General features: G+C 29.0%; 2 protein-coding genes across 3 annotated transcripts; both read left to right on the forward strand.

Annotated features, from left to right (window-relative positions):
- Positions 1-6,532: 6,532 nt before the first annotated feature.
- LOC132937496 (ubiquitin-like-conjugating enzyme ATG3) lies at positions 6,533-10,337 on the forward strand. The gene is made up of 7 exons (XM_061004319.1): positions 6,533-7,057; positions 7,647-7,835; positions 7,894-8,022; positions 8,263-8,448; positions 9,237-9,383; positions 9,506-9,633; positions 10,161-10,337. The coding sequence occupies exons 1-7, from the start codon at positions 6,986-6,988 to the stop codon at positions 10,309-10,311; spliced, it is 1,002 nt and encodes a 333-aa protein (XP_060860302.1). The 5' UTR covers positions 6,533-6,985; the 3' UTR covers positions 10,312-10,337.
- Positions 10,338-18,031: 7,694 nt separating this feature from the next.
- On the forward strand, positions 18,032-23,274 carry LOC132937495 (saccharopine dehydrogenase-like oxidoreductase). Of its 2 annotated transcripts, none has more exons than XM_061004317.1 (10): positions 18,032-18,372; positions 18,974-19,245; positions 19,652-19,842; positions 20,109-20,238; positions 20,310-20,377; positions 20,582-20,712; positions 21,116-21,368; positions 22,273-22,455; positions 22,540-22,634; positions 22,698-23,274. In XM_061004317.1, the coding sequence occupies exons 2-10, from the start codon at positions 19,002-19,004 to the stop codon at positions 22,825-22,827; spliced, it is 1,425 nt and encodes a 474-aa protein (XP_060860300.1). In that variant the 5' UTR covers positions 18,032-18,372; positions 18,974-19,001; the 3' UTR covers positions 22,828-23,274. The 2 variants fall into 2 exon arrangements, with proteins under 2 accessions (XP_060860300.1, XP_060860301.1); XM_061004318.1 differs by lacking the exon at positions 18,032-18,372 and adding an exon at positions 18,766-18,910.
- The last annotated feature ends 2,515 nt before the right edge of the window (positions 23,275-25,789 follow it).

The raw sequence follows: 25,789 nt of genomic DNA on the forward strand, positions 1-25,789 counted from the left end.
ATATATATAAGAACACTATTTTTTCGGTGAAACACGATTGCGTACGATTTTTATCTGCAACTTTGAAGCACCAATGCCATTTGCTTTGAACTAATAGAACATACAATTTAAAATTAATTGAGAAGTGATATTTGATGGGCGATAACGAAATCGGGTATCTTACTAGGATATTTTAGGATACTCACACTCGATAAAATATGTATACTGCAGTATACCTATATCATTTAATAAACGAAGTTAGTGAAGAACCGTCGTTGGATTATCAACCTCCACGGGTGTTTCGTGTTTTTCGATAGTTAAATTTCGGAATTAAAAAATGGCCGTGTACAAAAAAAACATGTTATGCTAGCATTTTGACAAATGGAGAGTATGTCAATGAAACAATTAATGAACACCACCACACTGAAAATTCGCAACAGAGCATTGAACGACAAGTATTACTACGAGAAGTTTGTAAAAGAAAATCAAATAATACTATTTGTGTCAGACTATACCCATAAAAATAATTAGAAACGAACTTATGGGGAGCAATCACTCTGAAATCGAGCACAGAGATGTACGGTCGAAAAACATTGTACGATAAACGTCGAAAAAATTATCCCGCTTTTCCAAAATCACTAGGTCAATTGAACAACTTAAAGCAATAGATAATGACGATATAATACAATTTTACGGTAAACAATTTGTTTTTATTCCCGACAATAAATTGTTTGTTTGTGTTACTACAGAACAAAATCTTACTTTTACGACTAGTGAATTGTTCGCTGATGATTTCCATTGTCCCTACGCTTTGTTGAATTTAGGTAATTCTACTACAAATACAGAGGGAGCAAAGTTGTCCCGCTTAAAACAGTGTTTGCTATATGTTGTACAGTGTACATATTTTGTAATACTTTACATACTCATAGTCATAACTCACTTAAAAATTAAAATATCGTAAAAAACTTACGAGAGAACACATCATATATGTATAATGTTCTTACCCAAGAGTTTGATGATAGGTCAATTTCCTCACAGCAACACTGTTGAAACGGGTGAAAAAAATTTGCCATGCGTTGAGAACATACCTACCTACCTATAATGCGGGTGAGGCGTGCTATGACGTCCCTCCCCTTAAGAGCGCGTAACACTCCCGTATTTTCCGTTCAAATACATGTTTCGGTAGAATAGCTCTCATTTGGGTTACAGTAGTCGTACAATCATTAAACTTTGCAAACATAAAGATGACAATAATACTCGTGTTTTTACGTTGGTTTTTTTCGATAGCTATAATACACTCATTTTTATGAACTGTGGAAGAATTTAGTTTTTTGTAATTTGTTATGCATCATATAAACTGACCTAGTTGACTTATCTATTATATCCAACGTACAAACGCAGATAATAATGCCACATTTATTTTGGTAATGTTTGGTTTTTTTAGATTCATTATTGTAGTTTGAATGAGAGCTGTTTTCCTGAGACATGTTGTACCCTACCGTCGGTACTCAGCGTTCATATACCACCACCACCCCGCGTGCAAACGACAATACCGCACCAAAAGTCAAAACAAATTATTTATATCGCAGCCGTACATAATTTATAAATACCCAGATAAGAAAATGATTTTTATATTTGCAATGAATATTATTTCGTTCGATATTATATTCGTATTCGTATCCGAATTTTCACAAATAAAAACCATGGTTTCGTATTCAAGTAATATAATGTCGGTTGAAACGGTTTACAGTGAAAGTGAAAAACTACCTATTATAAAAATTGTAGAGGAGAATTTTTAACAATCGCAAGAAGTCCGATTTTACAATGATATGTGTGTTTTTTTTATTTTTTTTTAGTTTTGTGTCTCTCATCACCGTTTGGGGCAGTAAAACTGCTTCGATTTGCTTCGACACATAGGCGGAAATCCATTGAAAAAGTTGGGGGAACATTTAATTGATAAGAAAAATGAACATATAAACTATCTAATGTATTGAATAGACATCTAGTTTCCTTAAATAATAATTAAAAATATGTAACATATTAAATTATAATTCTATTTTACTAAATTTTACAATACTTCTTTTACACTTACTTTCACAAATTTGCACATATCGACAACAACCAAATTAACACGGTGGGCCATACAATGAGTATAAACTGCGCAAGAATATTTGTTTTGGATTTTAGCTTGTACACCATTAAATTTTCCAGCCATAGAAACTACGAAATTGTTATGTTTGCAAGAAGGTTTGGGGGGGCTTAGTGGGCTTTTTTTGGGGGGGAGGGGCTAAGCCCCCTCAAGCCCCCCCCCCATTTCCGCCAATGCTTCGACAGTACCTTGTTCGATGGGAAAGTGAATCTAGTTGGTGCATTCGGGAGGTCGAAATTTCCAATAGTTTTCAAAAACGCCAGGAAAAACAACATAAAAATTAAGGAAAAGCTGGATCAAACTGGAATTTAGGCAAAATTGGTTTTCAATAAAATCGATTTTTGTTTTTGGCAGTGGCGTATTTAGGAATTTTTCTAGGGGGGATGAAATATATAATAATACACCCATGAATACGTACATAATATACATTTTTATAATCCCATAACTTGTTACCTATTGAGGTTAGTGTGGTCGTGTGGATCAAGGCGAAATAAGAATTAACACAAAATATTGTATAATATCTAAAAGCATTTATTATAAATTCATACTAGCGCCAATCCCGTGTTTAATATACGATAAACAAAAATAGTTATAATACAAAATCCAGTTTTCTTTTTTTTGGATGCTCAGTTCATTGATAACCTCATCTGGCATGGTTATTGGTGACATGCAGATGACATGCCAATAAAGCCAACCTGAATGTGGCGTGTAGGTGTAACATAGGGTCCAAGTGTTGCTTAGGCAACACCTTAAATATAGGTGGGTGGGTATTGATAGAATAAAAATAGGAAATTTTATAGGTCGGTATAACAGTATTATGAGGGGTATAGGGCACCTAAAATTATTTGAGCAACACCAATTTTTTTGTATGATACACGCCACTGAAGCCAACACATTAAACATAGGTTCTAATAAACAAAGTAGATGATAATTGCTCCTTAATTTATAATTATTATTCAATATAAGATTTTAAATAGGAAAAATGATAAATTAATATTTACTTCTGTCATACTATTTATTAGGTAAGACTTATTAATACTTAATAAAAACTTGAAAAACATCGTTCAGGCGTAGCAGTTGATATAGGCAAAGTACAAAATATTTTCAAGAGTTCATGAATATTTGGGCAAGACTCTTTATCACTAACATCTAAAGCATGTAATCCAGAGGTGAATACAATTTTTTCAGTCACTAACTACACTTCAATCACTAAAAATAAACCCACGCCCTATGGTAAATCTACGGTCATCGTGGTAATTTTGTTTTATTTACCGACTGTCTATTTATTATAAACATTCATGCATGAAAAATAATTCGCAGAAAAGTAAAAAATACAGTACACCATACTATACCATATATTTTTGTTGTCCGATAGTCACATATATGCCGCGAAAGACTAGTGGCGTATAGTATATCAGAGCGTTACAATTACCACAGCGTCCACAGCTATAACATTTAGAAAACAGACATACTTAAAAGTAATATCATATTGAGAAATACAGAAAATAAAAAACTTAACTTAACAAAAATAAGGTCAAGGGGGGTCAATCTATCATATTATCCCCCGTAAATACGCCACTGGTTTTTTGGTGTAGCTCTAAAATAAATTAACGTACCTATATACTATATACATGAAATTTTCACTGGTTGCTATTTTTTTTTTTGATAAATGTAGACAAACATAGAATGAATCTTGTATGACATTTTAAAATCTTAGATTTAATAAGAAAACTTATAGGAATTTCTAACTCAAAATAATTTGCACATTTTTGCGATTTTTACGCCAACGAAATTCTGACTATGCATTTTTAATATTTTTCAACTGCCTTTGTAACAATATATTAAGATCCTTGTATTAAATGTTCAACCTATTTGACTCAACAAATAACATTTTATTGACATTTATAGTCAAAATAAACCTAAAAAAAATTAAAAACTGAAAATGTCCTCAACAGCTCAAAACAAGTCAATATTTTTTGAAAGTTTTATCTTGTAAGTATAGAAATTAGTGCTAATATAAACAAATATTGAAAATGCCATATATTTACGGTCACTTGTTTTAGAGTTACAGCAAAAACCAATATCGATTTTTTCGAAAACCAATTTGCATTAAAATTCTTGTTTTTCCTAATTTTTATTTTGTTTTTCCCTGCGCTTTTGAAAACTATTGGGAATTTTAAATTTTAACCTCCCAAATGCACCAAATAGATTCACTTTCCCATCGAACAAGATATACTGCTGAAGAAAATCGAAGCAATTTTACTGCCCCAAACGGTGATGACAGACACAAAAATAAAAATAATAAAAGGTGGGTAAGTGGATGTCGCTCTGTTGTACAGGTTACAAGTGGGTCACTGCAAATATAATGGATGGTATTACATTTTAATTAAATAGGATATCATTGTATACAAAAAACAGAGATGATTCTGAGCGGAGACGATTTGTCAGTGTGGATATATTTTTTATTATATTTATATTGTTATTATATTTATTAGTTATTTTTAACGCGGTAGCCGGTAAGTTGAATTAATATTATAAAATTACAAAAAAATTACTAAAATCGTTATTCTTGGTTGTTTAATATGTAATTTTGTTCAAATTTGAATATAAAATAACTATAAAAAAAAACTGTTTTTTTAAATATTTTTTATATTTTTTGTTTATTTTTTGTAGGTTTAATTTTTTTATATTTTAAGCAACATAATCAAGAACCGAAGTCCAAATTGCCCTGTAGTAAATCATCCTCGTTCTAACAAAAAAAAATTAATTAAATCAGTCATTACTACTGCATAAAATGTGTAATTATGTATTGAGCAAAAAATCATTCTATTCATTTTTGGTCCTAATTCCTAAATATTGCCACTTATTAAAGACACACAAGCGGGACCCTTAAAAAAGACGGACAGACAGCCTGCTATGATATTTTATATTACTAAGTATATTTGATAATATTATTGTAAATAAAGTAATTTTTATATAACCTATTTACGTGAAACATCGTTTTAAATTTTCAATCCTTAGCTATAAGAGTTTAACATTTTATAAAATCTTAACAACATTATTATTTTATTTAAAATTTGATAAATATTGTCAAAAATCGAACTTTAAATGCTTATAAAAAAAATTGTGCCAATGTATTTTTAATATTTTTAACCTGCTATTGTAACAATATATCAGGAGCCGTGTATTAAACTTTCACACTTTTTGGTCCAAAAATTACAATTTTACGATTTTTAATTTTCCGTAAATAGTTCAAAACAAATCAAAATATTTTCAAAACTTTATGGGATATAGAAAATGAGAATTTAAATTCAAATTTTCATGTATCTATATTTACAGTTATTCGTTTTTAAATTACAACAAAATAAATAAGAAAATCGCTGCACGAGGAATCGAGGGAATATCCAATGTTGTTAAGACATAAACTTCAAACGCTCATAAAAATTTAATTTGACTTTCTTGTAGGCATTTTTTTTTTTTAGATAAAGGTAGACAAACTTATAAAAAATCTTGTATTTTATTTTCAAATCTAAGATTTAAAAAGAAATATGTTTATGTATTCTTAGCTCAAAATAATTTGTACATTTTCATCGTTTCTACGTATTTTGTCAAGATTTGAACTTTAAATGCTTAAAAAAAAATTGTGAATATGGATTTTTAATATTTTTCAAATATTATTGTAACAATATATTAAGGGCATTGTAAAAATTTTCAAGCTTATTTACCAAGCATATAAAATTTAATTGACATTCGTAGAAAAAAAACTAAAAATATTTGAAACTTAAAATGTCTGTAAGCAATTCAAAACGAATCAAAATTTTCTATCAGAAAAGATATTGTTGAAGACAATCCAAGCATTTTTACTGTCCTAAAAGGTGATGACAGGTACAACAAATTTAAAAAAAATAGTTATAGCTACCATAAAAACTAATGATTTCAGGAAATTAATTTTTGCACTATCGTTCTTAAGTGGTTGTAATACAGGTTTCCGAAAAAAAAATTGAATAATTCTTGTAGTCGCTAAACTCGATTTAAACCGCTAAATTTAAAAAATATTTTGTTTGAAAAAATATTTCAAACTATCCCCCCTCCCCCCATAATCCAAAATTCCTGAGCATTCCTCTGACTGCCTATATAATATTTTTCCAATGACAGTCAAATTATAGATAAAATCATTATATTATCGTTGTCTCTTTGTACCCTGCTTCGTACCCATACTCGTTGAATATTATAATTTATAGATAATTAATTGTTTTTCATAGTATTCCATTATCTAGTGGCGAGTACTTACAAGGCAAGTTAAGTTAGCTTAAGTTTAAATATAATAATATAATAATATATTTTAGTATTAAATATTAATAAAATATAAAAATATATAACTAAACAGTAATACAGGTACCTACTGGAAGAGTACGAACTGGACATTTTGTCGTATTCGACACTGATAAAAAAAGAACACCATACCATTTCACCTTGCTACATTCTGGTCAGGGTCTTAAACTCGTTTCGTGTTTGTTACTCTCATCTGCCCGTTCGCATAAACGTGTTTTGAAAATATCACTTGTTGACTTGTTAGTTGTTGTCAGCACTATGCCGAATGCCGACAAATTTCGTAATAATATTACATAGGTACTACAAGCCCTACAGCTACAGGAATGTTGAATTCTAATTCATTTTTTTTCGTCCTACAAAAGTGGTTTTTTTCCAATAGAATAAATTAAAAGTTTTTTTTTTCATATAATATGTATTTGCTGAGGTGAAACTGGTGAAAGCAATTAGGTTCATTCCATCGTTCGGAACAGAGAATCGTTCTTGGATTCAGAGACAAATTGAAATTAAGATAGTCATATTGAAATCATGCAAAACATTATCAACTCCGTTAAAGGAACTGCACTGGGATTCGCAGGATTATTGACTCCAGTCCTAAAGGTAATCACACATGAGTACCTATATTATTAATTTTAAATAAAAATTGTCTCATTAACAATACAAAATAATACCTATACAACAATACTTAATCTTATTGCAATATTTTAATCATTTTTGAAATATGTAGGTACTGTCAATTGCTATAGTTAATAGAGTAGTTATCAGTGGCGTAATTATAGAAGGGGGGTGATTGGGTTTTGTACCCATCTCCAAGACTTTTTTTTTTTAACTGGAGAACCATATTCATGTACTTATTATTTATTGATACGAATATAGTATATTTTATAGATACAACAAATAAAAATCCAAATCCCTATGGTAGCTGTAACTAAGATAATATGACTTCATATAAACACTAATCAGTAATCACTATTGTAAATTAAATATTGCAGAAATATATTGAAATAAGGCACGTTTCAAGTGAAGTTTAGCACGATTTTTGGGAATTTTTTTGGAAACCTTTAGGTATTAGGTGTATTTCAACAAGTTAAGTACAATGGGCAATCAGAATTTGTTGGTTAGACTAAGTTCCAAGGTTTGCAATATATGCATTATAAAAATTTAAAAGACAACAAAATTTGTTTTATAGGAATCAAAATTTAAAGATACAGGAGTAGTTACACCAAATGAATTTGTTATTGCTGGTGACCATTTAGTACATACATGCCCAACTTGGGAGTGGGCTTGTGGTGATGAATGCAAGATTAAATCTTATTTGCCAAAAGACAAACAATATCTAATTACAAGAAATGTTCCTTGTTTACGCCGATATCAACAAGTAACTAAAGAATTTAATTGAATTTATTTATAGATTATATTAACATATTCATTTTTAGATTGAGAACAGTGAAATTATTGAGAATATTGTTGAATTGGAAGAAGGAACCGAAGGATGGGTTGAGACTCATCACTTTGATTCTTCCCATTTGCCTATGAATGAAAAAATATCAGAGATACTACATGAAGTAAGTAATACTCACTTATAGTTAAAATAAGAAAATGATTAGCTCATAAATCTTAATTAAAATTGTATTATTCTAATGTATTATTTTTTAATTTAATTTTTCACTAGTATTAAGTTACTTGTATTGAGGAATTATTTTTGTAACTAGTGGTTTATTGGAAAACAGAAAGGTTTAAAATGTATAATGTATAGCTTAATTCAATATATCAATATAAAAAAATGTATTGTTTTATGTTTTTAGGAACATTTTGAAGGTCAAAATATAGGTAGTCAACTTTCCAACATTGTGAACCATGAAAATCAAATTATGAATACTTGTAATTTCTATACTAAAAATAGTAGTATAGGTGATGATGATGATGATGACGAAGGTGAAGCAATAGATATGGACGCGTTTGTAGAAAGTGGTATGCTGGAAGATGATTCGGTAACTATTTCTCTATCAATTTTTAAGATTTTTTTTGATTTTTCTAAATGTTCAAATTTTTTAGTTTTGGTTATATTATTGATAAAATTTTTCTTGAATGAAATGAGTTGAGAAGATGAAAAATCAAAATATATGTGCATAAAATACAAATTAAAAGGTTTTTATAATTATTTATATTCTCTTTAATGTGGTTATTAAATAAATTTATGTTAACTAACTAGTTATCTAACTGACTATTAGTATTTATTTTCACGGGATAAAACTTATTTATTAAATTTGTTTTTTGCACTTAATTTGCTAGTCTTATAATATTTACTTTATCTTTAAGGTTATAATATTAATTAATAATAATTATTAAATAAAATAATGAATTAATAAATAAATAAATGATTAAAAATGATTTAGATGTAAATATAATTTATGTGAGAGAATGGAATTTAATGAATTAAAAAATCATAAAATATGCTCAAAAATGAATTACTAGTAATTATAATAGTTAATATTATAGTTATTCATATAAATCTTGTGTATAATTTTTAAAAAGTAATTTATAATTATCATCTATCGAATTAGCAAACTTTATTTCTCAATAATAAAAACTCTTCTGTATTATTTGATCGATAGCCACTACATTTGATGGCATGAGGTAGTTTAGATATACAATTAAAGTTCATAATAGATATTCTTTATCTGTTATGTTATAATATAACAACATTCAGTTTTATTTTTTAAATTAATTTACATGGTATCATAATATCAAAATATTTATTATTGATATTGTTTTTAAGGCAACTGTTTATTCCACACAAAATGAAAGAAAACAATTAAAAAGCACATCTATTGATGAAATATTAAAAACCAGAACTTATGATTTACATATAACATATGATAAATTTTATCAAACTCCAAGATTGTGGATTTATGGTTATAATGAAGTAAGTATTCAACAATATTCATATATAAAATGTATTAAAATTATGAGCGTACAAACTGTTATATCTTAGTCACTATAAACTCTTTAATTAATTTTGAAAAAAAATATTTTTGTACATGTTAGAATAAAAATCCATTGAGTGTGGAAGAAATGTTTGAAGATGTGAGCCAGGATTATGCAAAGAAAACTATTACTATGGACTCCCATCCTCATATTCCTGGTCCGCTGATGGCCTCAATACATCCCTGCAAGTATGCATATTATAATTAATTAGTAGAAATTTATTATACTGCAGTATTGCTAGTTTGTTATACCACAAGTTTGTTACACTACAAGCATGAAGGTGATACATGTATAAAAGATGAGTTTTTTTTTAGGTTGGTGTTACATGGTTAGGTTAATAGACAAAGGGTTTTTAATTTGACCATTTACTTGAGAGTATTGAGAATTGATATAATGTTTTATTATTTTTATAAACTTTTATACATCACATAACAATTCAAAAATTCTTTAATGATAATTTTATAGTAAGAAATATCATGACAAATGAGATAGGTACCATCACAGTCGCATCCTCTGTTCTCCACTTCTTATTGGTTGTCAATCATGTACAATGTACACACTTATATAACATGGAACAAAATCAACCAATTAAAAGTGGAGAACTACGACATGGGCCAGAGCTGCATACAGCGCAAAACTATTACAACTGTGATGATACCTATCTAATTTGTCATGAGAAATATCTTAATCAGTGATTATAATATATTGTTTACAGGCACGCAGAAGTTATGAAAAAACTGATCAAAATTATGAAAAAACGAAGCAAACATTTAAAAGTACATATGTACTTAATTATATTTTTGAAATTTGTCCAATCAGTGATACCCACCATAGATTATGATTATACACAGAATATTAATTTATAGTAATGATTAAGTTAAAAACATTTATATGAAAATATCAGAATGATTTATTTTTAACCCAAATTCGTGATGTAAAAATATTAAATTATTTCATTACAACACTTGAACTTTTAAATGTTACAAGCAGTCAATATTTTAAATTTAACTAAAAAATAATAAAAAAAAACTATTGTATACATCGGTGATAAAAATAAAATTACAACAAATTTAATTTAATTTAAACATTATTTTATTATAATTAAAAACAGTTCAAAGTATTTATATAAAAGCGAGTTGGTTTTTATAATACAATACAAGTATAAATATTCAAATATTTTAACTGTAAGATATAAAGTTATAAAAGTCATAATATAATCAATTGAAGATTTTAAATGTATTCATTTTTATTTCTTATAATAAGGTTTCTTAATAATCCATAGATTAAGGTAAAATTATATACATTACTGGAGATTTTGCAATAACAGCAAAATATCTGAAATTATTCCCAGTTTAATATGCTTGTTAATAATACCTTCAATGTATATGCAATTTTTATGATTTTTTAGGAAATATTTTAAAAATTGAAATAATAGTATAGTCACAAATAACTCAAATTGTTTATTGGGGCTGAAATCCCTAGTAATCAAGACCAAAAAATACCCTTAACTATTCCAAGTAAAATTCAGTATTGGGATAAAATAATCTAAGTATCCAAATTAAAAACAGTTTGAAAATATCCTGTATAAATAGAGAATATTAATAATAATTAATAATTATACTATTCATATTTAAATCACATTTAAGGGATTTCCGTTTTTGTCGTAACACACGCGCGAAATAGAATTTTTGACGGACTCTTTGCCAAACATATCAATTGATCTAATGAAGTGATGAGAATTTTGAAAACAGATTTGAATTCGTCGTCAAGTCTATTTTTTTGATTTTAGCTTCTAATCTATATCAGGTGAATCTTTTTTGTTATACTACTCCTCTCATCAAAACATTAAATACCCAATAGGAATTAATTCTAACAACAAAGATTATGTAAATAAAATATTTTCTAAAACGTTAATGATGTTAATAATTTTTGAAATACTAAGTTTTCTGTGATAAATTAGTAAATAATATGCACCATAAAATGTTTTATTAACTAATAAAATAAAATATGCAAAACAAAAGTAAAAATCTTCACCTTGAGTAAAAAATATAAACATTTTTAAATGCAATATATATGAAATATAGGTAATATTATGTTAGTTTATTATTATTATATTTCTTTAACATATTATTACTTGGATATAGATCTATAATGAAAAATTTATTATAATTTTTTTTTAATATGTATATTTTGTTATATCCTTTGATTATTTTAATCCGTATATTTTAGCACAGAATATTCCTACAATTTGTTGAATTTAATTTAAATTATTAAAGGGTATATATTATTGAATAAGAATATGGTATATTTATTTCAATGCATAAAATAGTAAGAGAAGAAAAAAACTAAATTGTTTTGTTTGAATAGTAAAGATAATGCAAGTAAAATAATAATATTTCAACATTAACGTACGTATAAACTTCGATGTTACCCTCATCAAAAACCTCTTGCTTGATGATGATATTTGGATTGGGTGTTTCTGGATTTCTAAATCGATAAAATTAAAATAAAAAATTATAATGAAGCTAGTACAAGTATACAATTATATTTCAACATTAACTTACATGCTCTGCATACCAAAGTCTTGAGCTGATTGGTTTGATGTGCTGGGTATATTATATTCACTGTACATATTGTAACCATCTTGTGAACTATAGCTTCAAATTAAAAAAAAAAAAAAATAGTTAAAGTATAAAAATTATATTTCAACATTAACATACATATTATTATAGTTGTAACTTTCATCAACCACTTCCTGCTTTATCATCATCTGTGAACTCCCAGCTACTTGCGGCCTAAAACAATAAAATGTTAAGGTAAAGATAGTGCAAGTATAAAATAATATTTCATTATCAAGGTAGCTTTAAATTTTTTTTTAAAAAGTAAATAAATAAATTAAACTGATTTTAAAATGTTCATCTTTTTTTTAAACTATTATTTACAACATAATATTAATAGAAAAAATGTTTTTAAAATCTACAATAACAGTAACACCTATAATATATTCTATTTAGGTGCAAATTTTGGAGAAAGCTGTAAATATTTTTTTAGGCTAACATGTGGGTCCCCCTACCCACTTAATCATGTTTAAATTTCTAAAAAAACTATACATATTTAAGCAATAACCTAATACAAATAAAATATTTTTAGAGTATAGTTTCACTATGACAATAGGAACTAACATTATAACATACCATCTCCGTCCAGTTTCCACATTAGACTAATATGATACACCTTACTATTAATTACATTTTCAGAATCTCAATTATAATTTATATTTTTTAAACAACCAACATTGTAACCATAGGCATACATATTTTAGTAATAATTATAGCTACGAATTTAATGCATTAAAAAACATTGAAATTTCAGGGAAAATGCACTAAAATACCATATAAATGTATTAAAATCTCAAGAACAATTCAGTATAAAATTTACTATAAATGTAATTAAAAATCATAATTAGAGCGCAGATTCTTATGCAATTGCATATTTATAAATTTTATCCTTTTCACATTTTTTTTATTATCTTTACGAATCCTAATAATTTAAAGCTAATGAAGATTTTTTTTTTTCATATTACTACTTATTTAATGATAAATACATATTTCTGAATATTTTGCAAAATTCAAAATTTATTGCATATTGAAGCAAATTATAATAATATTAAATTATAAATTAAATATTTTGTTTATTAAGTAAATACCTATAGTTATAATTATAAGTTATTTAATTTGTTTTAAATTATTTTTTAGTCATTAATTTAAAAACTATTAAATTGTGAATTTTTTACCATATCATTACAAAATTAAAGTTTTTTTTTATTAGTATTTTTACAATTTTAACTGCATATCATATGCCATATTTTGATACTTCTAGTGCATAAAAATCTGCGCTCTAATCATAATTTAAAAATATAAAATATTTCAAATAAAAGATATTAATTAAGTACAAGGTGCATACAGAATATTATTTATAAGATGTAAATTAAATTAATAAAAAGAATAATTTATAAAATTTTTCAACAATATTAATTGACGGAAATTATTAAAAATGTTGATAAAAGTAATGACATAAAAAATAAAAATAAAATATAGATGTTTTCAAATCATATCAATACTTAATTTAAACTATGTGTTAAAGAAAATAATATGTACTACAGTAACCTAAAAGTTATATATTATCCTATAATTAATATCCATATAAATTTCCTAAAAAAATTATAATAATTACTATAATTTCATAAAAAAGAGAAAAAATGAGTTTTAAGTGAATCAAAGAATATAATAATAAGAAAATAGGAGCACATTAAAAAAAAAAAAAGGTTAGAATAGTGATATAGTGAGTTAACCCTGAAACATTAACATACATGTAAGTGTCATAGTCATCTGGTATTTCTTGCTTTATCATCATCATGTTAGGACTGTAACTGATTGGTAAGTTGTCGATATTTTCACTCGATTCAGTTCTAAATAAATAAGGAAAAATAAAATTTGAATGTAAAAATAATGTAAGTATAACAATTATATTTCAACGTTAACATACGTATCCATGGTATTTTGAACATATTGTTGGGACATCATGCTAGGAAAAAAATCTTCGAATCCAGCATACATATTATAATCTACTTGTGCACTAAATCAATAAAATTAAAAAATTAAAATTTTAAAGTTAAGATAGTGCAAGTATAAAAATTATACTTGAACATTGACATACTCGTTTATCTCCTCATTTATCTCCTCGTTTATCTCCTCGTTTATCTCCTCATTTATCTCCTCGTTTATCTCCTCGTTTATCTCCTCGTTTATCTCCTCATTTATCTCCTCGTCTATCTCCTCGTCTATCTCCTCGTCTATCTCCTCGTCTATCTCCTCGTCTATCTCCTCGTCTATCTCCTCATTTATCTCCTCGTTTATCTCCTCATTTATCTCCTCGTTTATCTCCTCGTTTATCTCCTCATTTATCTCCTCGTTCATCTCCTCGTTTATCTCCTCGTTATTTATGCCATCATATTGAATATTTTGAGGTGCGATAATGTCTGGCATTATTTCATGGCCAGTGTTAGATGTATCCTCGGTGTCTTGTGTTCTAAAACAAAAAAAATAAAAAATTTTAAGTATAGACAGTGCACGTATAAAAATTATATTTTAATATTAACATACGTTTTGATATTTTTTATCTCAGAATACATATCATTTCTCAATAAAAGTTTAGGTTTGATATCAGTCGTCAAATCAGCTTTCTTTTTTGCTTTATACCTAAAAAATTTATAAAATTAAAAAAAATAAATTGTTGAACTAATAATCCATAACTACCATATCTATATAACTATCCATATCTATATGTTAGTATGTTTATATTAAAGGTATTCAAACTTTTTCATCCCACGAATATCAACCACAATATAATGATAGCACCCAAATTAATGGCGACTATCTAATCAACGGTGATGGACGGATACAATACGAACAATAATAATAAGACAAAAATGTATTTATTAGAAAAAAAATTCAAATTTCCATAATTACGTTACCTAATAATTAAAAATAATATTTCTGTTCCTATATTACAGTAATATTGGTTTCTAGTTCTTCATGCGGCTTTCTTAGCCAACTACCGAGACACCAGTGAAAGCCGCGACACACAGTTTGAATACCTCTAGTTTATCCATATTATGATAGTGTTAAACAGTTTTATATCCATGGATCTACTTGAATTTATACGTCAATATTAAACATATGGAAACAACGTTCGTCTTCACTAAACATTTAGGTAATATACTTTTTGTCCAACATAACAGGGAGAAATGATGGTTCTCACACACAAAAGCTTCTGAGCGATAAAGAAAATATTTGAACAAGAGTGAAAAGATGCAATGGTGTTGCGGTTAATAATACTATTCAGTTGTGTTGGCTATCAGATAATTATACGATGCCACATCCACAAGTTTAATATCAACATAATAATAATTATACATCTAAAACTATCAATAAGAAAGCGAACATCGGCGGACAACAGTTTTAACTACGCCATGATAGGTGCCTAGTAAAAATAAAATGTGATATGTTTTGGAATGTTATACTCACTTGCCAGTATGGAGTTCAATTTCTTCGGGGGTCAGTCTGGTGAGTTTTATCTTAAGCTTTTTCATAAGTACGCTGTTGATCGCCGACATTTTTCAGTTGACGCGACTAAAATGTACTGAGGTTAAAATATAGTACGGCGAAGTCGAACTGTTAGTTATTACAAAATGGCCGAAGGCGAATGCGGTCCAACCACCAACGCAAACGTTGTCGTCAATGAACAATCAACACGAAGCGATCGATGACGGCGTTAACAACAATTTATGTCTAATACGCGGCAAAAACGATCGATACCGATTGATAATCGAAATGCGTCTGATCAAACGTCACAATATGCATCACCGCGTTAGCTGGTACGCCATGACACGAAAAACGATCGTTTACCGCACCTACCGTTGTAGTATGGTTAGTACTTATTGTATTGGTTGGTTAATGGTTACAATATGCGTGGATGCGTATGCGTACTGAGCACCAGTCACCTGAAGTCGTAAACCACCGTCGTCCATTTTACTATCGCCGACTGTCGTGGAATACAGTAACTACAACTTGGTCTTCAACCGTATTGTTATCACGATTCGTGAGCGTCGGTCCTGGGGTTACGGTATCAGATGTTCCCCGAAAATAAGAAATGCGAGTCCGGAGCCCGCCAGAAATGCGTCCGGACGTAGCTGTTATCAGACGGTTCACCTCCACAACATAATATTGTATCGTGCCAAGTGCACAAATACCCGCAAAAAAATATATCATAATACAAAATGTCGGGAATTCTAAACAGTTTCGGTGGGTACGAATTTTGAGTTTGTTAACTGATCGCTCTTAGGCGTCTGACCCTCTTATATCAAGCACCTATCTATACGTGACACATATTAAATAATTATTGTAATCGACCGTTATTTTACCGTAAACACCATAATATAGGCGTGTTATACGGCGATAATTATTTTGTCGATGGGTCAAAATTATTGTAAATCTTAAACTAGGTTCATCGTAAAGTGTTTTCATATACCAACTGAAAATATCGACCCGGTCGAACGTTTTTTTTTTTTTTTTTTTTTTCGAAATTTCGTCAAAATCACGAAAATTTCCAAATTATTTTGCTGTTGAAAATGTGCGACATGTTCGATTTTTATACCTAAGGCTTGACAGTAAATTGTACACAAGGTTCCTCGTAATCCGATCGTACTGAAACTGAAAAAATACAAGTAAAAATATTTTTAAACACAACTATCAGCATGGGTAGGTACTCGGAAGTCTTAACGTAGGTAGACCTGGTGCCTACATTGTGTATACACACAATATTGACGCCATTTTCGAATGCAGTGTTTTCGACGAAAATTAATTCAACCAACCTGCGAAATATTGTAAAACAAATTAGCGCGAACTATAGCATTAAAAATAAGTAAATCGTAAAATATTGAAATATACTACATGTAATTCAGGCCGACAGGAGCCATTCCTCGGAATCGACGATATCCGCAGTGCACACAAAACTCTATACACATTATGACATAACTGCGACGACGGCGCGGGATTGCCGCCTTGTTCGTAATTATTATTATTATTATTATTATTATTTCGTTTCCCGCCCGTTCGTGACCGGCCCGTAACAAAGACAAAAGCGGACGACGCGGTGCCCATTCGTAGCACCCATTCCTAAAAAACAATGTACGACAGTGGAGGCAATCCCGTCACCCAGGACTCGCGCCATGATTATGGTTTGACGTTTGACCGCGGTTCACGAATAAAATGAGTATCCGAACACGCGAATCGTGTAGACACCCGACCACAACGACTGTACAACAGCCGTCCGTAGCCGCGGCTCTTGCCCGCCATGTTTGTTGTTATTATTGTAATAATACTTCGGGGGTAATCGGAATTCCGTCGTCAATCGGAGTCGCATCACACAAAACATGCGTGTTATACGTGTTTTCGCGGTGCTAATGAAAGGAAACGGCTTTCTGATACGACATAACAATAATAGCATCTACTTTGTCAAAGCGAAATAGTGCGTCTAAGGTACCAGAAACGCTATATATACGCCGCCGAACGAGTCGGTTGGTTAGGTTGGAACCGTGACAAATTAAAACAATTAAATCTCCCCGTATTGTAGTATTATTATGCATAATTTAATTGGTCGTGATAGGAGCCAACGTTAATAATAATTGTTCTGCGAAGTGCGAACCAATTTATTATTGTCAACGGTTTTGACGTAAAATCATCGCCTATACGATTTTCAGTGAATCGCTCGCTCATGATACACCCACGAAAACGAGGACGAAAACGAAAACGCGTTTTCCTGGCCACGGTCAAAATCGGCTCCGAGACGAATTTTTTGCCACCGGACGCCGTCCGGACCACAATATCGAAGATATTTTATTCGATCGCGACTCGCAGGGTCCATTGCAACGTGATATTTCGTATGCCCGCCATTTTTCTTCGGTTTAACTTGTTGCAACTGCCGCTGATAACCCTACGGGTTCACGCTGTTGATAACAGATACCATGCTGGTAACCGGCACAAAATATGTTCCGCGGTGCCGCCGCAGGTAGGACTGGGTAGTGGCGAGCGGGAAGGGTGACGGCTGTGTGGACGCCGACGAGCGTCACCGCGCCGGACGCGCCGCCAAACACACGCGCAGTACGCGCCACTCAGTCGTGCTCAGCAACTTGTCGATTTTCTGCATTGTTCCCTGTCGTTTTTCGACGCGCCGCTGCCGCCCGACGCTCCGTTTCCGTAGAACAAACCGTACCGAGACGGTGGTTGGAAGTGGAACGGACAGCGCCGGCACTACAGTTTCCGCGGTCGTCATTTTTCCCAGCTAACCGGCTTCGAGCAGCGTCCGAGGTGAGTACCGCGCGGGGTTCGGCCGTTGGCCATTTTAACGTGGTTTGTCTGTTACGACGCGACCCGTTCGCCGCACACGATTCGTCGAAAGCGTTCGACGTCGGCCGTGGGCGGCCAAGACTGACTGTGGGTAACGTGTGGGTGATGTTGTCTTCGAACGTCAAGTCCTGAACGGCGCGAAACGCGTCCCGCGTGTTATTTAAAGACAAATATAATATGTCGTTTATAATTTTTCGGGGGCCGTGCTGACCGTGGCTGACGAAATCCATGACCCCCCCCCACCACACCACACCCCCGACGGCGCGTTCGTTGTAGCTCGATGTGGTCCGTCCAGTGAGGTTAGGCACTATCCACCATCACCGTGTGGTCCATGTGTTCGGAATTTTTTTCGCTATTCACCAAATGCCCGAATTAAATGTAATGTCACCAATTGTTTGGGTAATATGATTTCACTGATCGTTAATAACCACCTGGCCACACGGTGAAGTAGTTGTATATCTTCTACTATTTGGCGTGGTTTTGTTAACCGAGTGTAATGGTACCTACATATTCAACAATTACTGGATTATATTTATAATAGCGTCGATCTATATTGTTACAGGTTACCAGAACAGGACTAAGAAGCAAAAATGGAAGGTAAAATACTCGACCAGGAAACCACTGCTGACCACAGTCCAGCCAAGGAACAAATTGCTGATATAAAATCAAAACGCAAATACGATATAATCGTTTTTGGAGCTTCGGGATTCATTGGAAAACATGTTGTTATGGAAATGGGACGCTTTTCACAAACATACAATTTAACTTGGGCTATTGCTGGGCGTAACACTGACAAATTACAAAACGTATTAGATAAATTGTACAAAACTGTTGGTAAGTTACCTTATTTTACTATAACGATTACAATAAAATAATTAGGTATTTAATTTAAGTTCTACAGATAACAGCTTTCATTTTTTAAGGAACGTTAAAAACCATTGTGTATATGTTTAAATCCTTAAATTTTAAAACAACAATGGTGTTTTTCGTTTCTATAAATGATGTTAAGCACTGTCTCCAGTAATTAAATTATTTTAATGTCTAAGGGGATACAATTTAATTGTATTTATTTTTTTTTTTAGTTTATATTAAATAATTTATTGTTTAGAGAAAGGTTAATGATTAAATTAAATTAAATGATTAGGTTAATGGTTAAACATTATAGTCTAGAAATAACCATTGGTATTATATTGTTACTTATGTTTAGCAATTTGTAATGTATTTATTAAATATTATATAGATGGTTATGAAGATAAAAAAATTGATATTATTTATGCCGATGTACAAGATATTAAAACTGTAATGAGAATGGCTCAAATAACTTCTGTGGTTATAAATTGTATTGGACCGTACTATATATTTGGAGAAGTTGTAGTGAAATCTTGTGTTTTGACATCTACTCATTATGTAGATATAACTGGTGAAACATTAGTAAGTGATACATAGGTTGTTCAATTGTAGATTAATTGATGTTTTATATTAGGATACTAAAGAATCTAAAAACATTTTTTTTTTTTTTTAATGTATAAAGCATGTTAAGTATTTTTTGAATTAGGTGTATTGTATTTTAGTTACATTATTGTGTGGTTTTAAAAATCAACAAAATATATAAAAATAAAACTATGCTCAAAAAACATTATTATTTTGATATTTGTTGATTGTTTGTATTCAGTTAAATAACACATTTGTAATTATAGTTTATGGAGAAAATGGCATGTATATATAATAAACAAGCTGAAGAAAACCATTCAATAATTGTTAGTGCACTTGGTATGACTAGTGTACCCTCTGACCTTGGTGTTGAATTTTTATACAAACATTTTAATGGTATATTTACAGTTTATAAACACTTTGAAAAAATAATATAGTTGCCTGAATCATGATTGTTTTATTTTCAGGTGAATTGAAGAATGTTGACGTGTACATGTACCTTTATCCCAGTTCATTCGTACATATATTTCCCATGGTAAGTAATACATTTTTTTTTTATTGACATGTTTTTTTTAATAATAATTGATAAATAATAATACTTTTTTCTCTTATGTGTTTAAGTTGATCTAATTACATAAAAACTAACTTTCAGTTTCATTAACTAAGATTTTATACATGCATTTTTTTTTTGTAATTTATTGGAATTTTTAATTCCCTATTAATTGCGATTGTATTTCAGTGCACTTTTATACATGATGGTACTTGGATAAGCACTATATTGCATTTGGCTACTAAAAAACAAAGACTACACTACAGAAATCTGTTAGATGAGTTAATGGGAATAACTCGAGTAAAACCAAATGTTTCCAAGTATGTTTTATTTTACAAAATATTCGTGTTTTAATATTTTACAACTTAATTAAAAAAATATTTTTTTTTCTGTGTTAATCATCCAAGCAAAATATTGGTTTTATACAACAAAAAATATAAAAATAAATTGGGTCCCTAGATATAATTTTAATATTCAATTTTAACAATTTGATAATAAATCAATTCAAATCATTGAAAAAGTTTGAATTCCTCAGCCATATAGAGTATTTGCTCGTGGTGGTTAATATAAATAAGCTATCTAAGCTAAGTTACCTAACACATTGGAGATACTGCCCTAGAAACATTCCTTGTCTCAGTTGTAAAATACTATTATCTTTGCATGAGAATGCTTATTGAATAATTAATCCAAACATATACAAAACTAATAGATTTTTAATTTTAGGATATTTCATAGACGGCAAACCAGTATGCAAAGTGACAACAAAGAATGGTGCTTGGCTTTTCCAGAACCAGATCAAGCTGTTGTTGCTAGATCAATACATCATGCCAAAACTATTGATAATTTGCCTTACAATTTTGATGTTCGAAACTATTACGTTTTTGGTTTTTTGATATCAGCTGTTATTGGTTCATTATTTTACGTAATACTGTCTATCTTGGCCGCACTTGAACCTATTAGAATTCTCTTTGTTCGAGTAAGATAATCTTTATTAGTAGAGCTGTCTTAAGGTCATGTGACCCAATATATTTCTGTGGTCATTAAATGTTTAAATTGTGATATTTTTATTTCTTAACAAATAATTATTATATAATGAGTCCCAGAGGGAAATTACTGGTTGGCGTCTTATTATGATAGTATACCTTAAGTTATCAAAAAATAATTCTTATATTTTGTATTATTTCATTACTTTCAAAAATGGTACATTTTTACAATTATTTTCACCTTTTTATTTAATACAAATAATTTTTTTTACATTTTTGGTTTAATTGTGTAAGTTAGTTAATACTTGATAGCACACTAAAATAGCTTTAAAATAAAGAAAGAAATATAGTAAAAAGTTTCAAAGTTTTGAAGGTTTGCTTCAGAAAATGTGTAGTAGGTTAGCTTTTGTTTAAAAAAAGGTAAATTGCCTATATTTAAAAAAATAAAAGACCCTTCAAAAAGTTTTTTTTATAACTTCTTTCATATGGCACGTGCCAGTGAGGAATAAGAACCTCCCCAGACGATAGACCAAAACATTGTTGTTTCACACAAACTTTAAGTACCTACCTATATTATATTATTAAATAATATTACAAATAAATTATTATTTTTGTTGATTGTTTATAATGTAATATGATAAATAACAATTAAAAGTAAAATTAAGTAGATTAAGGAAATTACTTCCATTAAATCAATTAAATATTATACTCCTATAGAAGTCAAGATGAAAAACATTTAGATATTAGTGTGTAATGTTTATCATTATTACACAATCATAAAAAAATAATGTATAACCTAGCTACCCTTAGAATTTCTGGTCCAGTCTTAAGAGCGATATGATTATTAATAGTATTATTTCATAAGATTAATAAGTATGTAATTTATAAAAATTATAGTTTCCATTCTTGTTTTCAATGGGAGTTGCATCAAAAACTGGTCCAAATAAAACAACAATGGAAATGTCACGCATGTCATTAACCTTGATTGGTCACGGAACAACATCTGCCAATCCTTCTAAAGATAATCTTAAGGAAATTGCACATAAAGATAATACTGCCACCAGAACAACTATTATTAAAGTAATTTTTATTAATACTTATTGCTTTTGTATTATTGGATATATCAATATTTATATACCTATCTTTGAATTTTTTTTTTTATAGGTCAGAGCTAAAAACCCAGGTTATGGATTCTCTAGTAAAGCGGTTGTCTTGGGAGCAATAACTATATTAAAAGATCATATTAATATTCCCAAAGGGTATAACATTTTATTTATAAATAATATATTTCAAAATATTATTAAAATATTATGTTGTATTAGGGGTGTTTTAACACCAGCTTCTGCATTCCGTAATACTCAATATGTGAATCGTTTAATGGATCATGATGCTGCGGTTTTTGAAATTGAGTCTGACTTGGTTATATACGGACAACAATCAAAATTAATTTAAATTACATCTACTTAGCTGTTTTTAGTCTTTTGTAGTGTTCAAGATTTATTCCATTATAATATAATTATCACTCCAACAGTAAATATTTAAGTAAAGTTAAGTACATTTTTTTTTGTTTTATATATTTTGCAATTGTTTAACTTATAAGTTATAAATAACTTATTTATCTAACAATGAATACAATTTTCAACGGTTCTAGTTACTTTTTGTTTATACACTCGCCAAAAGATAATATACATGTAGTGTAGCATTATTATTGATTATTATCTTGTTATAAAACTATTTATAGAAACTGTTTTACCAATTGGTGAATAAGTTTAAGTATAAGTTTTTATTTATTTATACATCATACACTCATTATATTTTATTTATTTATTAAGTAATAATGATTTATTAACTGATATATTTTAATGAAAAATAAAAATATTACATCACAGTTAAAAATATGATTATTCAATTAAAGTTAAGTAGTGATTACTACTTACATTACATTTTTATACTTGAATGTGGGTATCTGCTATATTGTAGAACTAACGAGTATTGGCTGGTGGCTATATATTTTGTTTAGATAAAAATTAAGTGTATACAAAAATTGTTTTCAATTGGTATTGCTGATGAAACTAATCCAGAATATTGTTAATTCACAAATATCATCTTGTAAACTTCAATTGCAGAACATCATCAGTCAATTCTCATAAGAATGTTAAGGTAATTTTTATTAACTAAGCACTAAACATATTAATTACTATTTTCACATTAAAATAATTTATAAATAAGTTTTACTACGATTACTGACATATTTTATTTTTAGATCATTGCAAAAAGCCAGGTTATTGATTCAATAGTAAAGCTGTATTTTAAGAACTAAAACTTTAATAAAAGATGATATGAATATCCCTAAAAGGTATAACATTTTATTTAAAAATAATATAATTAAAATATTATTAAAATATTATGTTGTACTAGGAGTGTTTAAAAGGCCTATGCTGCTGCATTTCATAATCTCGAAGTCTAGCCTATTACTGCAAATCTTAAGGATTAACACAAAAACTAGAAAAACTATTATTAAGGTAATTTTTATCTACACACATTTTTTATAATAATTATAGAACTTTTATTTAAATTTTTAGGTCAAAGCCAAAACCCAACTATAGGATTCACTATTAAAACCGTATCTTAAGAATAATATCTTAATATAAGATATCCCCAAAAGGTATAACATTTTATTTAAAAATAATATAATTAAAATATTATTAAAATATTATGTTGTAATAGGAGTGTAATAACGCCGCTGGTGCATTTCATAATATTAAAGTCCAGCCTACTATTGAAAATCTTGGGATTAACACAAAGATAATACAACAACAAGAAAAACTATTGTTAAGGTAATTTTACAAACACATATTATTTATAATAATTATACACCTTTTTTTTAAATTTTTAGGTCAATGCCAAAACTCAGGTATAGGATTCATTAGTAAAGGCATTTCTTAAGAATAATAACTTAATAAAAGATGATATTAATATCCTCAAAAGGTATAACATTTTCTTTAAAAATGATATGATGAAAATATTATTAAAATATTATGTTGTAATATAAGTGTTTTGACGCTGCATCAAAATTTGATTCGTTGAATGGATGATTCTTCGATTTTTGAATTTGAGTAAAATTGGTTAATGTTAGACAACAATCAATGTTAATTGGAATCATTGGACACTTTACACATGTCATTAATTTTGGTAGTGAAAGGACAACATCAGTCCAGCCTACTACTGCAAATTTAATACATTTATTTGAAGATAATACAACAAGATGAAAACTATTATTAAGGTAATTTTTATCTACACAAATTATTTACAATAATTATAAACCTTTTTTTTTAATTTTTTGGTCAAAGCCAATACCCAGGTGATGGATTTACTAATAAAGCTGTATCTTAAGAATAATTCTTTTAATAAAAGATGATATGAATATCCTCAAAAGGTATAACATTTTATTTAAAAATAATATAATTAAAATATTATTAAAATATTATGTTGTAATAGGAGTGTTTTATCGTCTGGCTGTATTTCGCTATCTTCAAATTTTATTCGTTGAATGGATGATGATTCTTCAGTTTTTAAATTTGAGTAATACTTAGTTACTGTTAGACCACAATCAATATTAATTGGAATCATTAGAAACTATACCCACGTCATTAACTTTGGTTGGTCATGTGACAACATCAGTCCAGCACTCCAGCCTACTACTGCAAATCTTAAGGAACTAACACAAAGGTTACACAACAATAAGAAAATTTTTATTGAAGTAATTTTTATCAACACAAATTATTTACATATTAGATATAGTACATGTAAATATGTTACAATAATTATAGACATTTTTTTTTAATTTTTAGGTCATAGCCAAAACCCAGGTATGGGATTCTCTAGTAAAGCTTAAGAATAGTAACTTAATAAAAGATTATATGAATATCCCCAACAGGTATAACATTTTATTTAAAAATAATATATTTAAAATATTATTAAAATATTATGTTGTACTAGGATGTTTAAAAGCCTCTGCTGCTGCATTTCATAATCTTGAAGTCAATCCCACTACTGCAAATCTTAAGTATAACACAACTAGAAAAACTATTATTAAGGTAATTTTTATCTACCCACATTTTTTTACAATAATTATAGAACTTTTATTTAAATGTTTAGGTCAAAGCCAAAACCCAACTATAGGATTCACTAGTAAAACCGTATCTTAAGAATAATATCTTAATATAAGATATCCCCAAAAGGTATAACATTTTATTTAAAAATAATATAATTAAAATATTATTAAAATATTATGTTGTAATAGGAGTGTAATAACGCCGCTGGTGCATTTCATAATCTTAAAGTCCAGCCTACTATTGAAAATCTTGGGGATTAACACAAAGATAATACAACAACTAGAAAAACTATTATGAAG

This window comes from Metopolophium dirhodum, chromosome 1 (genome assembly GCF_019925205.1).
Source record: "Metopolophium dirhodum isolate CAU chromosome 1, ASM1992520v1, whole genome shotgun sequence".
NCBI classification, from domain to species: Eukaryota; Metazoa; Arthropoda; class Insecta; order Hemiptera; family Aphididae; genus Metopolophium; species Metopolophium dirhodum.

Excerpts from the sequence above, each read along its gene's own strand:
- LOC132937496 (XM_061004319.1), top strand. The coding sequence starts at position 6,986 with ATGCAAAACATTATCAACTCCGTTAAAGGAACTGCACTGGGATTCGCA. Across the intron at positions 9,384-9,505 it reads GGATTTATGGTTATAATGAA|AATAAAAATCCATTGAGTGT; the intron begins GTAAGTATTCAA and ends TGTACATGTTAG. Across the intron at positions 9,634-10,160 it reads GCCTCAATACATCCCTGCAA|GCACGCAGAAGTTATGAAAA; the intron begins GTATGCATATTA and ends TATTGTTTACAG.
- LOC132937495 (XM_061004317.1), top strand. The coding sequence starts at position 19,002 with ATGGAAGGTAAAATACTCGACCAGGAAACCACTGCTGACCACAGTCCA. Across the intron at positions 19,246-19,651 it reads TAAATTGTACAAAACTGTTG|ATGGTTATGAAGATAAAAAA; the intron begins GTAAGTTACCTT and ends AATATTATATAG. Across the intron at positions 22,456-22,539 it reads CCAGAACAACTATTATTAAA|GTCAGAGCTAAAAACCCAGG; the intron begins GTAATTTTTATT and ends TTTTTTTTATAG.